Below are 15,770 nucleotides of genomic sequence, written 5' to 3' on the forward strand. Positions count from 1 at the left end.
CAAAGCAGTGGAACCCTTCTTGACCTAAATGGCATTCCTATCAACCGCTAAGCACCTTGGCTGGCCTTTCAAAGGCTTAATTTCTTGACTGGGAGAAATGTTTGGGGAGAATAAATGAACTGTTACATTTTGTCCAGCTCGACGATGGAGCCTTCATTTGGCCGGAGTTATTCCTGTTCTGGTGGAAGGCAAGGGGGGACAGGGGCAGGTCTAATACGAGACAGGCCAGCAGCAGCCTTGTCATTAGCTGAGAGGCTGGCAGACCCCTGCTGCCTAATTGGCACAGGCTCACTGCTAACAAGGGCTTCCTACCAGCAGGGGAAACAGACTGTTAGCGCTGTGCACTGTAGTGACCAGCTCTCCACTGTCCCCAGAAAGACTCACAGAAGTTGCCCAGGGAACACCTGACCCATTAACGCAAAAAAATGGAAAGCTGATGTCTTTTTAATGAGAACAATAAAGCTCATGAGCAAACTGCACCCCAGGCATTGCTCTTTAAGAGGAGCCTCAGCAGAATGGATGGAGGGTTGCATTTAAACCGACTTGGCATCGAGATTAGATCAGTTTTATTTTTGGTTATGATTTTTTTCCCTCGCTGAGCCACTTGGGCATAATTTTTCAGCGAGCGGGGAAAGCGATATTTGCGACTATTCTGCGGGGCTATTGTCCATCAGCTCGGCGAGCCACTTCCTCACCGCTTCCATTTTGCTTCAGACACACACTGTAATAAGAGCAGTAATAATAAGCAGATGAGCAGTTGTTCTGTCTTTCAAAAATAATGAAAAAATTACAGGGTGGCTATCTGATGAGTGAGGGAAGTTTGTAGATTTATGGCAGCTTTAATCTCTTGATCCAAATGGGTCTCATCTGGAAGCAATAAAGACAAAATTAATATGAAAATGGAAGATTAACAGGAACCGAGGGCATTCATCAAGAAAGACAAGAGGAGAGAGGAAGTGAAAGAGAGACAGGGTGAGTTTTGGCAAGACTGGACCGGTGCTCACTGTCTACTTCTGATATAGTCACAGCGCTTTGAAACACATGATCCAGCTTTTCACTCCACTCAAATAACACCACGTTTATGAAATGTAAACATTGACAGTTCACTAGGCCAGACTGATCTCATAAACCAGACTTCCAAGATCCGCAGTTCGCTGTCCAGGGGACTTAGGAACATCACAGTCTAATGACTCCCAGCATGAGCAGTTATCTTACAAAAGAGAGAGGCGTAACAACGAGGAGGGCAGAGATGAAGAGACACTCAGATCCTGATGTACATGTTGCCAAGGCTTTTTCTGAATTTTACAAAACCCAAAGATCCAAAAGATTCACATCACAGTCTCGGCCCTCAAACTGGCAGAGCTGAGAAAACTGTAGACAGCTGGATAATTACTCTATGAATAAATGTGTTTGGTGATAGTGATAACAGCTGCTCAGCTCTAATGTTGCCTTTCTGAGATAAAGGTACCGAACTGAGAACAGTGGCGCTGAAACAAACAAGCAGAGCAAAGGCGCAGAGAGCAAAATCAAGGACGTTTATATTCTGGAAAAAACCCAATGACCTCAATATCCAGATGAAGACCGAGTCTGCATTTAAGGTCAAACAAATTAAGATTCCTACTTGGAAAGAAATCAGTGGATTTTTCTTTTACTTCTGCTCGTATTTGGTCAAAACGGTAAACATCAAATATACAAAAAAATAGGTTTTAATTTTTGTCGTATGTAGCGCCAATGTCAGTACCGTAATTTGACCACCACCTGGAAGCCAACACTTTGTCCTATCCATGACTTGAACATTCCCTTTGTAAGTCTGAGACAACAGACCGTTTATAAAGATGGACAACACATCTCCGCTTCCTCCCATTGTAAAGAAATGAAGCCCAAATATCCTGGGTAGGAGTGCTGCCATCTTGCACTGGTGGAGCAATTTAGAATCTAGCCCACGCTATAGTGACTGGATAGTGGAGCGGTGGAATTGAGATCCCACCCGCTTATTTTTCAATCGTGATGTCACACCCACTTTTTATAGCATCAAATAACTGATTTAACTTATATAAGTTAACTTGTCTGAACAAAAAAAGGAAGACTTGAAAATGCATCAGCGTGATAAGAACTATTTTGTGAAAATGTATTTGACGTGCACTATGAATTTTTAGATTAGCCCATGTCCCATCTGCTAGCATACAGGGTGTGAGATTTAGGACCTCAACTGCACCCTGCCACCGGGAGGCGATCAAGATGTTTTGGCGTCACTATCTGAGAGCTGTCATGCCATCTTTCTCTATATACATACAGTGTCTCGGACCATGGGTGTCATTCTGTAATCAAAACTCTAAGTCAGAGGTCAAAAATACCTGTTGCTGTTTTGACAAACTGATCATTTACTATCCACCTTATTACTAACCCCATGGTATCTTATGAGGGCGGTTTCTAGCGCATCCTGACGCTCAACTGTCACAGAGGCAGCATTTTCCATGATAACGCTAATCCTCTGTCTTAGAGCGTCTGGTACAGCGTATCATTCATTCATGAGGATCTATGTTGCCGATTTATACGATGAACACTTTTATCATTGCTTAGCCCACTTAGCTAACACTTCTAAAGCCTTTAAAGTGCTGCAGCTGTGTCAGTTCTGACGATGATTTGTTACTCACGCTAGTTCAGCTGAGCACCAGAAGTACCATCTTTCCCTCAGGAAACTCATTAATAACCACAAAGGGAGAAAGCTAACAGAAGCTAGTTTGTCCTTCTTTAAAGTGTGACAAAGTGAGCGCCCTAGGAGCTTTTAATGCTAATGTTGAAATAACATGAACGAAAAGTTATGTCTGGTTGGCTGCAGCGCTAACATCAGAGCGCTAGGCTTGCACTTTCCAAGTGGCAGCTAGTTAGCCTAGCTTGCTTGTTAAATGTTATAAAACCCGACAGATTGAACTGTTAGCAAGATAGCTTCTCTGCTGTCAGTCGCTTGTAGCCATGGGAAATACCCACCAAGGGGCCATCGACTCTAATGTTTCCATAAATACACCCAGAGAAGGTTTTTATCCTTGTTTGAAAACTAGAAAAGTATGCTGTTGTTTAATCATTGTTTCAGTATTTTGCATGGGTATTTTATGTACACGTTGACAATAAGATTAATCAGGAAATTAAACCCTAAGTGAAGCAAATTCTGTCTTCAAAAATGTCCTTGGCACTGGGTTCGGAAAGGCTGATAATACAAGCTACAACAGTCCGAATGAAACAAATCAAAACCAGCACATTCTGTAATTTAAGAGGTTTTGTGAAAAATTCTCCCTCCTACATTTTAGTGACACATTCAACAACCACAACGACTTCTAGTATAGTATTATTTCAGCCGAAATTCTAAAAAACAAGACTGGATCTGTTTCAAACTACAGACACTGAGCTGTTGATTCATTGATGGCGACAAGGCAATATGCATTACAGAGATACTTTCTTGACAGCTTACTTTGCTTCAAACACAGCTATGACATTATAAATGTATGTGTGTGCACTGTGCTGCTGGTTTCTGATGAGTAAGCCTCAGAGCAGGTTGGCTTTGCACCTTCTCCTGTCACGTCTCCATCCCACAGGAATGCTCTATAAACAAGAGGTGTGTCTGCCCCGGGCTACACCTTTAATTGTTTTCTCTGCTCACAGACCCCCGCAGGCCACTCTCATACCGCTGATACCTTAAAATGCTGCCAACCTCTAGATTGGTTCAATTTGAAAGGATGGGAGCAAAACAAAAAGAGATTTATCCCCATTCGTCTTCTTCCCCCTCAGACTGGAGAGACTTTTCCTTGACTTTCATTGAGGCCTGTTAGCTGATTGCATAAATCTGCACGGGCTCATCATACTATTTATAACACCTTCACCTGAACATTTGCATGTTATATAGAGATTCATAATCATAATGATAATTTATCATTATCCAAACGTGTGAAATTGCTGTTGGCTTCTCAGGATGGTTAAAGCAACATCATATAACTTTTCTACTGTTAAGTAACAGCTTCAAAGGGTAGGCTGACAGCGTTACATACATGTTTACTTTAAGGTTTCCAGACTTTAATGAGTTTTGTTTGTAGTTAGCACCTACATTACATCTGACAATGTGTACAGATTCAGCAAAGTTATTACATTTGTTACGAAATACTTTTTCTAAATGTCCTTTGGCTCTGTTGCATCTTCCCAACGGCAGTTCTATAAATTCTTTAAAAAGTGGATGAACAGGATCAGACACAATATGTCTGGCATTTCATTTACCTGTGTTTTATAAATACATCCTAGTTGTTTCTGCTCTTTCCTTATAATTCTGCTGACTGTGTTTGTATTTGTGGAGATCCCGCAGGCGTATTTTTTAGCAGAATAGCTGAGGCGTCTGCCTTCTGGCATATCACATTATAGGCACGCGATTATGACTTTTTCCTGCTATTTAAAGGAAGCATTATCCAGATAGTAGGATGTGCTTACATTGGCATGTTCAAAATAAGTGCACACTCTTGCTGCTCTCAGTCACAATTTCCTTGTGAATAGCAATGTCATTGCAGCATGGGTGCCACATTATAAACTTGACAGGATGGAGGAAACTCTCATGACCCTCCCTCCTGACCGGTCATAACACTGAGCCAATTCCAGGCTTCCCTGGCATTACTCAAACAAAACTGACTCTCTTCCTTTATGTTTCATAAAAACAATCTTTTTGCTCTTCTCTTTAGCGTATCTAGGTCTAAATCCCCATTCATAAAAGCAGCTCTCCGTTCCTTAAAATACCTTCACATTTCTACAGAAGCTTGTTTTGTTATTTTGATACACTCTAATGGTCTAATGGTCACATCAAAATGTCTAAAATCGATGTGACTTTTGTTGTATTTGTTGAGTTGTATACCTACATTATCGCATTAATTATATTCAAGGTAACGATGCATTTCATTTGGTCGCCCACCACTATAACTTCCCAGAAACGACAGCTGATATATGAGAGAAAGGAAGGGAGGCTGGCGAATGTGACTCAACCCGACGTGAATAAAACTTTAATAAATTGCCTCGTCTGTGAACATTTCTGCCTGAGTCACCTCAGACAGATAGATTTTCATCGGCAATGGTGCGTTTAAAATAATAAGCTTTCAACACGTAATATCCAGCCTAAATCACGGAACAGCGTGTCCTCGTATTTTTCATAAATCATCCGTGTGTGTGTGTGTGTGCATGACTAACCTTTAGGCCGTTGGATACAGGTATGCTGGTTGTCGCTCAGGAGGAATCCTTCTCTGCAGCGGCACTCGTAGCTGCCCATCATGTTGACACAAATCTGTTGGCATCCGCCATTGCCTTCGGAGCACTCATCCACATCTGCCCGGAGACAGACACACCAAACAAAATTAATAAGATCACTTCAAGACAGAACAAATGCAACACAGATAATTGTTTGTCTGAAGGGTGTCTGAGATCAAATCATCACCTGTTTAATGGACAAGAAGCTGTAAATCACAATCAAACAGATGGTAGGAACACACAAACATACTTTATCAATTACTAAGTACGATTACTTACAAAGTAATGAACAGTGCTTCTGAAAGAGTGGCAATGCTTTGGATTATCAGGCGAAAAATAACAATAGTCTCTATCACCATCTTCTTCTTCCCTTCTGGTACAAATATAAAAAAGGACATTTAATATCTGACTTGTTGAAGAAAGTAATTTTAAAACTACTCCATCTAACTACTACATCCATAATGTAGTCGGTAAAACAACTACAGATGTGTTTTGAGTACAAAAGTTATAAAAAAGCAAAACAAAAGTGTTTGGACATAATGAAAAGCCAGAGGAGTTTTATCTTAAGCCGTCTGAGGAGGCAGCGTCTGTCTTAATGGTTATCTGACATGGCAGCACACCAGAGGTGCACTGAAAACCTCCAACTGTGCAGCACTAAGCCATAAAAATGCGCATGCAGCACAATCTCCTGGCAAGTGGGAAACCTGATCCACCTGGGCCAGAGTACCTGCTGATGACGAGTGTCTGTCAGCCCAGTGACGGGAGGAATGCAGGGAGAGGGAGGAAGGGGGTGAGTAGAGATGGAAAGAGGAGAGAGTGGGGGACATGGGGGGGGGGGGGGGGGTAGGGTAACAAGCAACCATGTGAATCCACCTCAAGTGCACACAAAGGCCTGGCATTTACAAAGGTGTCGCCTGAGGCCCCGTCCCGCCACGAGGGAAAGCTGACCACAGCTGAGAGTTGCTGACTTCATTTCCACTGATAATGAATTGTGCACTTCCAGCTGTTCTCTCCAAATGGCACAAAACTTTTTCCAACTCATTGTGCGGCCTCGACAAAAGAAACAAATGAACAGCAGTGGAACATCTATAAATCTTCTGACATATTTGTTTAGTATCAACATGAAAGAGAGAGCACAATATAATTTTTTGGCTGCTTTTATTTGTGTGGCGTGCTGAGGAGCTTAGCGGCCCCGCTCTCCCCTGTGCGTGACTGCGCCGTAGCTCTGGAGGTGACACTCCATATTCTTTCTTCCCCCGGAGACCTGGGCGCTGGAACCTTATCCATCCCTCTGCTCGATGCATCAATAATCCGCTGTATACACAAGGCTTTTTTTTAATAAACTGTCATGCGAAACTAATTTACTGTCTATTTGTCCAGTCTGAGAAGGCCTCTAGATTAAGTTTCCTTTCTGGGGAATTTTCAGGCCGGCAGAGTTAGAAATTAAACTTCACTCTGTCCTCTTCTTTTTCCACACAGAAACGCAGAGACATCTGGATCCACCAAAGGCGTAAACACATACAAACTGTTGTCAGAAAGTGGCACCTGGGCTAGACAGAAACCTACAGAGATGTAGGTGACTGGCAGGTGGCACTCATGACCCCCGTCGGCTTGCCAAGTCCGCTGTCCTGTTCTCACATTCAGCTGACACGAAACAACGTGTCGTGTCAGCTGAGGTTGATGAGAAACGCATCACGCTGCAGCCGAGTGAAGCCGTGCACTCAGACAAAAAACAACGCTCGGGAAAGTTAGCATTTAGACTTTCAGTAAAGGGAGGACCGAATAGAAAAAAATGGTTTTTCATTCAACTGTGTGGCTGCCTTGGTGCTGACCTGATGGTCTCATCTCTCATCATCAAAGTGGCAGCACCAGAGAAAAGCCCTTTGAGCTAACGAAAGCTGCCAACAGCCTACAGCTGCACCTTTGCAGATAAACTGTTAGCAGGCAGCAAAAACCTCAAACTCTGCAACCCATACGGGAAAAGATCCCAACACACAAGCCTCTCTCTCTCTTTCTCTCTCACTCTCTCTCTCTCTCTCTCTCTCTCGCACACACAACCCCTAAAAACTCAAACATGTAAAGGCTACACAAATACAACAGTCCTCAACGTACGCACAAAATGCCCATGAGAAATGCAACCAGCCTCAGAGGGCCTGTGGGAATTCTCTTTCCATACCCTCAGCGCATCAATGAAGGTTTCATTTCCTGATTCCTTCATCCCTCCAAATGAGGCGTCGCCTGTCAGTAGATCTCTCCTGTTTAAATAGCTCCCATAATTGCCTGTGTTGTGTGTTGGGCAAGGCTGGCGTCCAAAGCAAATATTTCCAAGCGGAAAGGGGTTCTGGCATGGCCAAGAGAAGTGCTCATGTTATTTGGACTTAAAACGTTTTTTAAAAATTCTCTTGAGAGGATGGAAAGAAAAAAAAAACAAAAACGTCTTAATCAAGTTAAAAGGGCCGCGTCGCTTCAGAAGGAGACATGTATCTTCTCTATCCTTGCTTCACTCGCAGAGACGAAGGGAAAAGGAAGGTTCAAACGGAGAGAGATTAAGAGATTGGTTGTGTTTGCGGAGGCCATGTCTGCTGGTTTCTCAGATAGCCTTGACTGTATATATAACATTTGGCCTTGCGCAGAGCTTTAGAGCCATGTAAACATGGCGGTTGCCTTACAGAAACTCCTGAACTCTTATTTTGGAGAAACGCTCAACCCCCCCCCTTTTTTTTGAAAGGTTCAGCGACTTTGGGGGCATTTATTGCTGACCCAGAGTTTTTTGTAGAGGGGGACGGGAGTGAAAAACTACTGCCGTCTGTCATCAAAGCTGGCCATGCATCTATCCCACTGCTTGGCTACTGTCTGGATCAGACAGAAGTGTCTCTGTGGTCTAGACAGACCAGAGACAAGGAGGTGAGTGGACGGACACTGGCCTCTTTGGGCATTTCATTTACAGGAGTTAAAGAGGCACCCACTCTAATAAGGCAGCAAATCGGAGCCATGTGCAGCGACAGGCAGCAGAACAGCCGTTGCACTGCGTGGGCTGACCGTGCTGCTCTGGTAGATGAGCACGCACCAGTGACGACGGAGTAGCGCATACACAGCCAGCTCCAATTAAAACGAGATCCTTTCCTTTTTCAAACAGGATTACAGAATTTTTCTCTGTTTCTTCGGCAGTTCAGTGACACAGCGCGTTTCTTCGCCCACTCGAATGAGCAGTGACCAAGGCGCCAGGTTTGAACCCAGCCTGCCAGGACATCTGATTTCACAGACGCCGAAACAAACACTCAGCCTGAGCCTGACACACGTCAGCTGAGGCTGTATAAAATTGATGTGTTGCAGGAAGTCCTGATCTTTCATCTGCAGAACAAACACTCTCTTAAATCATAGAAGTGTGGGTGACTATTGCAAACTGTTCGTTGATGCATGAAGACGCTTACAGTATTTAGCTTTGAACAATTTATTGGTTCCAGCGCTTCCTCACTGCCTGACCCACTGGGTCAGCTAACTGATTCACATCTGCTGAGCAAACACTGCAGAGTTTCATTCTAAAATCAGCAGTGAGGGCTGATTTTGTAACTATTACATAAACAAAACTAATACAGCTTTGATTGAACTCAGACGTTTTTCAACTTCAGGCCTGTTTCCCAGGTAACTATTTTCAGTAAACAAGCACAGATTCTGCGTCCAATCTCTCGCCGAGTTCTCTCGCAAATGAAAAACTATGAGCTAAGATCATGCTAAATGGTACTTCTCTGTTCCTCCAAAACAAGTCTGGAAGTATTTTAAAAACAAAACCCCAGGATAAGTGTTTTGGGTGGACAGCCTCATGCCAAGGAGACGAGAGGCCCTGCGCTGACGTCTGACGGCTCCAAGTCTGCTACATGCTCACGTCCCTAAGCTCAATCTCAGGCTTGAGTTTCCCCCAAAGCTGTGCCAGTGGGCTCAGCTGGAATTGTTCATTTCATGGTGGATGGGACTGAACAATCCTGAGAGAGGAGAGAGGGAGAGAGTGTGTTGATATAGTCTTCAGGAGCCGGCTAATGCACCAATCTCAAATCCATCCTTTAACTCATCACTCCGGCTCCTCTCCTCTGAACTGTGAAGAGACTCTCTTGTCCAAACTCGATCTATGCATGTCACAACAAAAGCAAAGTGATTGCGACCTGGGGAGACGGAGGGGTATTTGCATCAGCAGCAGGGAAGTGAGGAGGGTTAGTGCTAAGCTCCAGGAGTCTCTGTACTGTGCCAAAGTCCTCTGGGTTTGATGAGAGAGATAGTTAACCAGATCATCATTATCCTGATGCAATCCTACATATTCAGGGAGTGAAAGGTGGTAGTTAGAAAGCATCTCTTCAGGGCTAGAATCAAATGTTTTCTGTAAAAAGTGAAGGGTGTGGACGTTATCATCGCCGCCCTGGAAGAGCGGCCGACGCACTTAAAAGGAATGCATTTAAGAGCGCGGCAAAGGCTGTGGAGCAAATCAGCGTGACGCTCTTTGATGACTACTTTTTCCCATCAGGACCTAGTCAATAATACATCAGTCTGAAACCTCCTGTTTGATTAGCCAACCTCGCAACATGATCCCAAAGGATTACAAGAGCAGGGATGCAGGTTCAGCCAGGCGACAACGCAGAGACTTTGTGGCAGATGACAGATGAAGCTTCTTCTGCGAGACTTAGTGTTCAGAATCGCATTCCAGTATGATGTCAAATTGAGCATGTTGTCCGTTTCATCTGCGTAGAATTTAGAATTTTGTTTGTTTTGTTTTATAGATGCTAGTTCATCATTGAGTTCACTTCTGAGAATATTTTAGAACGTATATAAACTGTTTAGGTTTCAAATATAGGCTGCTTTTTTTACGAGAATTGATAGTAAACCAAAATTTACTTTGAATGCACAGTGCGGAGTTTAGCGGCTCTATAACCCACAGACTCCAACACGGTCCTTCTTCAGCGTGTTACTGCGATACAGACCAGTGGCTGCTCTCACCGCTCTGCTCCACATAGAATAAGCACCAAGTCCATTTTGAAGGAAGCGGACGGAGGCCACGTCAAGCTTCACAGAGCAGATCAGGCCAGATAACGGACTGGCATAGTGCAACGGTCAATTTTCACAATAAAATACCCTGAGCAGACTGATGATTTACAATAAACAATAAAGAGATATTAACAATAAACAAACTTAAAACATACAAATAATGAAATGATTTAACTACATGGGTTACTCAACTACAGCAGAAGCACAAACATCAAGGACAACTGACTAAATAAGCACAATCAAAGCAACTCAACCCGGTTGAATCGAAGGGGTAAGTGCCTGCATAGCCAGCAAGCTAGCCAGTTGGCTAACTGCCTGGCTGGATCACTGAAGCTACAGCAACTTTTCATTCTGTTTATCCTCCACCTAATGGCTCGTTCCACTTCCAGTCGCCTCCTCAGCTCTTCATTTAAAAAAAAATACGTTATTTTACCTTTATTCTATAAATCAAACGTGGACTACTAACATGAGCCTTTTCCAGCATTCTTTCCCCTGTCATCCTAATTTGACTAAAATAAATGCTGGAAAAGGTTATGGAGAAGGTAATGTTGATTTACATTTGTGATAAACATGTTTCATTCAACATTAGCTCCAAAAGGAGCTTAAACCTGGAATATTGTGATCAATGCAGCTGTGTGGTGCAGAGAAGAAGTACCACTTGAGCATCCTTCAGCGTCAACAGTCTGTTTATTCAGTATACAGTATGCGTGAATGTAGAAAGCAGTACGCTGCTATGCCAACTCAAACACAGACATTCTCTTTATGACTTGGGGGGAAAAAGACAATTTCACTTTACAATTACAAACCATAAACAAACCACTAAACAGTCTTAACCGATGTGACCTTTCCTTAGTTGCTACTGTTAAAGCTGTTCTTCAAAAGCCCGTTCCAAAGCCGTAACGACATTGCTTTTGTGTTTTAGATCATGTGGCGTCTTTGGGGAAGGTTAAAGTAAAACGGCATCCATTTCCCTATAGATTGCACGGGGAATTGAGGTCTGCTGAATCAATACAAACCAAATCAGGTTTGGTCAATAAAAATCAAAGGAACGTGGCGTGTTAAGCTGTGTTCAGCGCCGCGGCGAGACGGAGCAACATGTGCGACTAACAGAGCAGAGCATGATGAATATAAGCAAACAACGCAATGACAGAAGCTTGGTGGCGCTTTGTCGAAACATCTGTAATATCTATTTCAAGCCCGCTTTTGTTTCTCCCTGTGAGTCACATTCAGGCTGCATGCGAGTGTGGCGTTGAGACTTTATGACAGCATAAGAAATATATTTGTTTGTGTCTTTTAATTCCAGATAGAAGTGAAACGCTGCGTTTTGTGGGTTGCAAGGCAAAGGAGGTATCTGCGCAGACGCTCATGATAGAGTTTAACAAAACTAGCAGTGATAAGAGGGTATTCGGGTTTCTGTAGGACCTCAAACAAAACACATAGGTCATAAATGTGGGGACGGTGGTGCTACAGTGGGGAACTAATAGCCTTCCTGCATCTGGTTTTCATTCTAAAGAGGATGTGTGTTTTGGATTAAATTGACATTGATTCCTCTGTTTTTCCTAAGACTCTAAAAATCCTTTACAGCCTCTGCGTGGAAGAGGTGCGGAGATGAACTGCCATCCCTCTCTTACCTCGGCGCGATAATAGCCATGATGACAATTATTAAAGATGTAATCAACTTCTTATTTGCTTCACTTCCTCTCCTCAGTGAGCTTTGAGAGGGTACAATAGCTCCCTGTGAGGTAAATTATACAGTGAGCGGGCGTCTCACTCCGCACAGACAGGAGCAGTGTGCTGTGATATTGCATTGCTTCCACCTTGCTGAATCCCTGACATCTTTGTGGGGTGTAGGGCAGACCTCAGAAACCAGAGCGTCCCCAGCCAGGCGCACCAGGCTGCGTTCTGCTTCACGCTCCGCCGCCTTCTGCCACCGCCCAATGTCATTATGCTGCCAACACATCCAATTACAAGCAGCCGTGTGGCACGTGCAGCAGCGAGCAAACAAAGAAGACATCGACAGGGATGCGCGTGCTCTTTCCTACGTCTAGTCCCTGAGCTGACACTGTCACTCACACACACACACACACACATACACACACATTGGTGCCTACTGGCTGAAGAAGAGCAGAGAGCAGGAGGTTACGGCCACCACCGGGAGTCCGTGCTGCACTGTGACCACCAAAATCAGAGGAAATAAAACAAAAATCACAGGAGCTTTGCGGAAAAACAACATGGGGTAAATCCAAAGAGAGGCACCTTGAAGATCTCAGACCCTAAACTCAGTGTGAACTTTTGAGGATCAGGTGAACGTCTCCTCCTCTGCAGCCTCAGGCACATCTGGTTTATAGGGGCTCTGAGGGGTCTGACCTCGTCTGGGAACCAGCTGCTTAGCTGCTCTCCACTGCAGGGCCAAAGGGACTAATCTTTTCTCAGGGGCCAAAAGGAGCTTAAACCTGGAAGAGGAAGCTGGGGCCTTAACATGAAACCTCGGCTATACCTCTTCCTCATCCCTCTTGTGTTTGTGCTGAGGATTATTTCCTTAGCTGAGCAGAGTGGAGGCATTAGAATGGGTTAAATTCTCGGGAAAAAGTGGTCTTTAGAGTCCTTTGAGGTCTCAAGGCAGGGGTTGGATTTGTGTTTGACAGCCATATATATGCATTTACTACTCAGTGTGTTTTTATGCTCGTGTTTGCCATGTTGAGATTGCATATATTTGCTCATTTAGAAATCTATTGGATCAATATCTTCAAGGGAACATGAGAGATTTCAAAAGAAGTCCCCTCCTTCCTGAACACAGGCTACTTGCAGGAAAAAAATAAAACATGGCAGACGGGGTTAAAAACTTGAAAGCTTGTTTGATAGTGTGTGCTTCACTGTGACAAATTTAATCAAAGGTATCGATGGATGCAACGCCGTTTGACGCAATGGCAGCAACCACACAACCATATATTGCAATTACACACCTGCACGCAAGGCAGGAGCTGATCCACGACGCAGCAAATGATCCACGCACAGCTGAACGCCGTTGCTAAATGGCTTGGAAAATAGCCCTGCTTTACACTGTAGATACAAACGCATGAGCGAGGAGGAGGCAGGGAGCGAAGGATAAAGAGACAACTACAGTCAGGCTCTGAGACATGAGGGCACGGTCGAGTCAGAACAGGTTTATTATCGATAAAAAGATGTGTTTTCAATTCCAGCGCGCTTTAATCCTACTTCAGCAAGTAGATGCGGGACTGATACGAGCGCGTTGCCTTGTGTGCCCCTATGTAAATGCCGTTTCACAAAAGAATGATTGTTAAGTGCCGATAAGTTTTTCTGTCATCACTTCACGGGAATGTGAAATCCTCTGTAGCAAAGCACTGGTTACTTTTTCAGAAAGCTCGCAGGAGCTACAAGGGTGAGACGCGCCTTTTAATATCAAGCGAAATGCACCACGCTGGGGTCGTAACAAAGAGGGAGATGATTTTCTGGGGAGCAGCGGGGTCTGACTTGGGGGTTTCAAAACAAAACAAAGGGATGTAGGATGGGTGAAGGTGCTAAACAGAAAGGGAGAGTGAGGAGGGGGTTTGGTGGATGGTGTCTATGTTTAGCAGCTCTTTGCAGCATAAAGTGGGTTATTTTCCCCCCCATCACTTCATAACCTTTTAAGAGTAATGCATTCTCTGTGAGGTTAGTATGAATGGCACACTGGTGAAATATTAAACCATGGGAAAGCACGGTCGGCTGACGGCTCACTCAGAGCTCCCAGCTCAGGGTCAAGATCTTCATAAATTCACCCATTTTTGTCAGAAAAGTCTGCTTTTTTCCTTCTGTGAAAACACATTTGGAGTCTATCCGTCATGTGAGATCGGGAAATGGCTAATATCTGATGCAGCAGTCGATGCAGCCATGAAACATATATTACCATCCATGATGAGAGAAGAATTTATGCATCGACATGCGTTACGTCAGGGTGAGATTAATGTACATGTTCTACTTACAAAAGCCCCTTATACAACTATTTCAACTGCAATTAAGTCAGCAGAATATAGAGAAAAAATATGTACGTAGACACACACCCGCTGTGTTAAGTGCACAGACACTCCCCGACATCACACACTCACCTAGACAATTGTGCCCGTCATGTGCCAAGCGGAAGCCATCGTAGCAAGTGCACCTGTAATTTCCTGGGATGTTAATGCACTCGTGGACACAGCCGCCGTTATATTCGGTCGCACACTCGTCCACATCTGCAGAGAGAGAGAGAAAAATAAAAAAGCATGTGAGAGCTGTTACACCAAAACTCGCAAGCAATCACGATCCTTAAAAAGAGAGAGTAGTTTGACATTTGGGGATACAGCGTTAATCGCTTTCTTGCTGAGAATCACATGATAAAATCAATACCACTCTCACATCTGCCTGCAGCTAAAGCTAGCAGCATGGCAGCTTAGTTTAGCTTAGTATACAGGCTAGAAATAGGAGGAAAACAGCTACTATGGCTCAGTCAGAATGTGAGAAAATCTGTGTACCAGCGTTAATTAACACGTTATCTCTAATTGGTGTCATCCGAACAGAAGCGACACATTGTGGCTTGACAGGCTTTTGTTTTAAATTTCAAGATATGATGAATAGACTGTCATGGCAGTATTATGACAGCATGAAGTTACAATCCCGTATTCAGATAAGTATCTCGTGTATTTCATGGCTTTTCCTCTGTTTTTAACAGAGGTGAGGTGCATGAAAATCAGCTTTCTCTCCAGGCATCTTATAAAGGAAGCCAAGAGTAATGAAAAGATTTACAATAAAATGAATTTATTAGAGAGTATTAGACCAGAATATCCACATCCAGATTTTTCTCTGTCAAGTAGATTTTCCGAATTTCTCCATGTGGAAAGTTAATGAGCAGCTGTTCCATAGAATCAGGTTTCTACATTACAAAAGGTACAATTCTTACAGCAAGAGAGTTACTGGAGACGTCTTCATTATAGGGAAGGGATCATTGGTTAATAGTGAAGGAGACCTCACTGTCTTCATTAGTGAGATAAAACTGATGTGGTGCTGTGTGACCACATGATGAGAGCTCCATTTGAAACATCATCATTTTCTAGTTTTTACCCCTGCTCCGAGTGGCAAGGGGTCATATCTCCTCCTATGAAATCGGACAACCCTTCAAGATGACAGGTGTCGTCAATTGTGTTTATGTAAACAGACGGGACGGGATTTTGCACGCATTAGTGTTGCAATTCTGATATTATCAGAAAGGCATTTGCAATTTATGTAATGAAGACAGAACAGCACGGACTCTCGCAATTCCTAAATTCTTTAAATAAAAAGAACACCACTTCATGACCTGGCCACAAGCGGTGCTTTTTAAGCTAACATTAGCAACACGTGATCAATCGTGCCAGTCTCCACTGATATCAGAGGAGCTGATTTGCAATCAGTGAGAGAGAATGCCACATTGATATACATCAAAATGAAGGACT

At 43.6% G+C, this 15,770-nt stretch overlaps 1 protein-coding gene across 3 annotated transcripts in view; it reads right to left on the reverse strand.

Annotated features, from left to right (window-relative positions):
• The window catches only part of scube3 (signal peptide, CUB domain, EGF-like 3), an 88,839-nt gene that overhangs the window by 47,302 nt on the left and 25,767 nt on the right, over positions 1-15,770 (reverse strand). For all 3 annotated transcript variants that reach the window (XM_030422266.1, XM_030422264.1, XM_030422263.1), the window contains exons 3-4: positions 14,409-14,534; positions 5,215-5,349 (exon numbers count right to left, since the gene is read on the reverse strand). In XM_030422266.1, coding sequence (XP_030278126.1) covers positions 5,215-5,349; positions 14,409-14,534 — 261 coding nt within the window. The remainder of the gene's footprint in view (positions 1-5,214; positions 5,350-14,408; positions 14,535-15,770) is intronic.

The sequence above is a fragment of the Sparus aurata genome, chromosome 7 (assembly GCF_900880675.1).
Source record: "Sparus aurata chromosome 7, fSpaAur1.1, whole genome shotgun sequence".
Classification (NCBI taxonomy): Eukaryota; Metazoa; Chordata; class Actinopteri; order Spariformes; family Sparidae; genus Sparus; species Sparus aurata.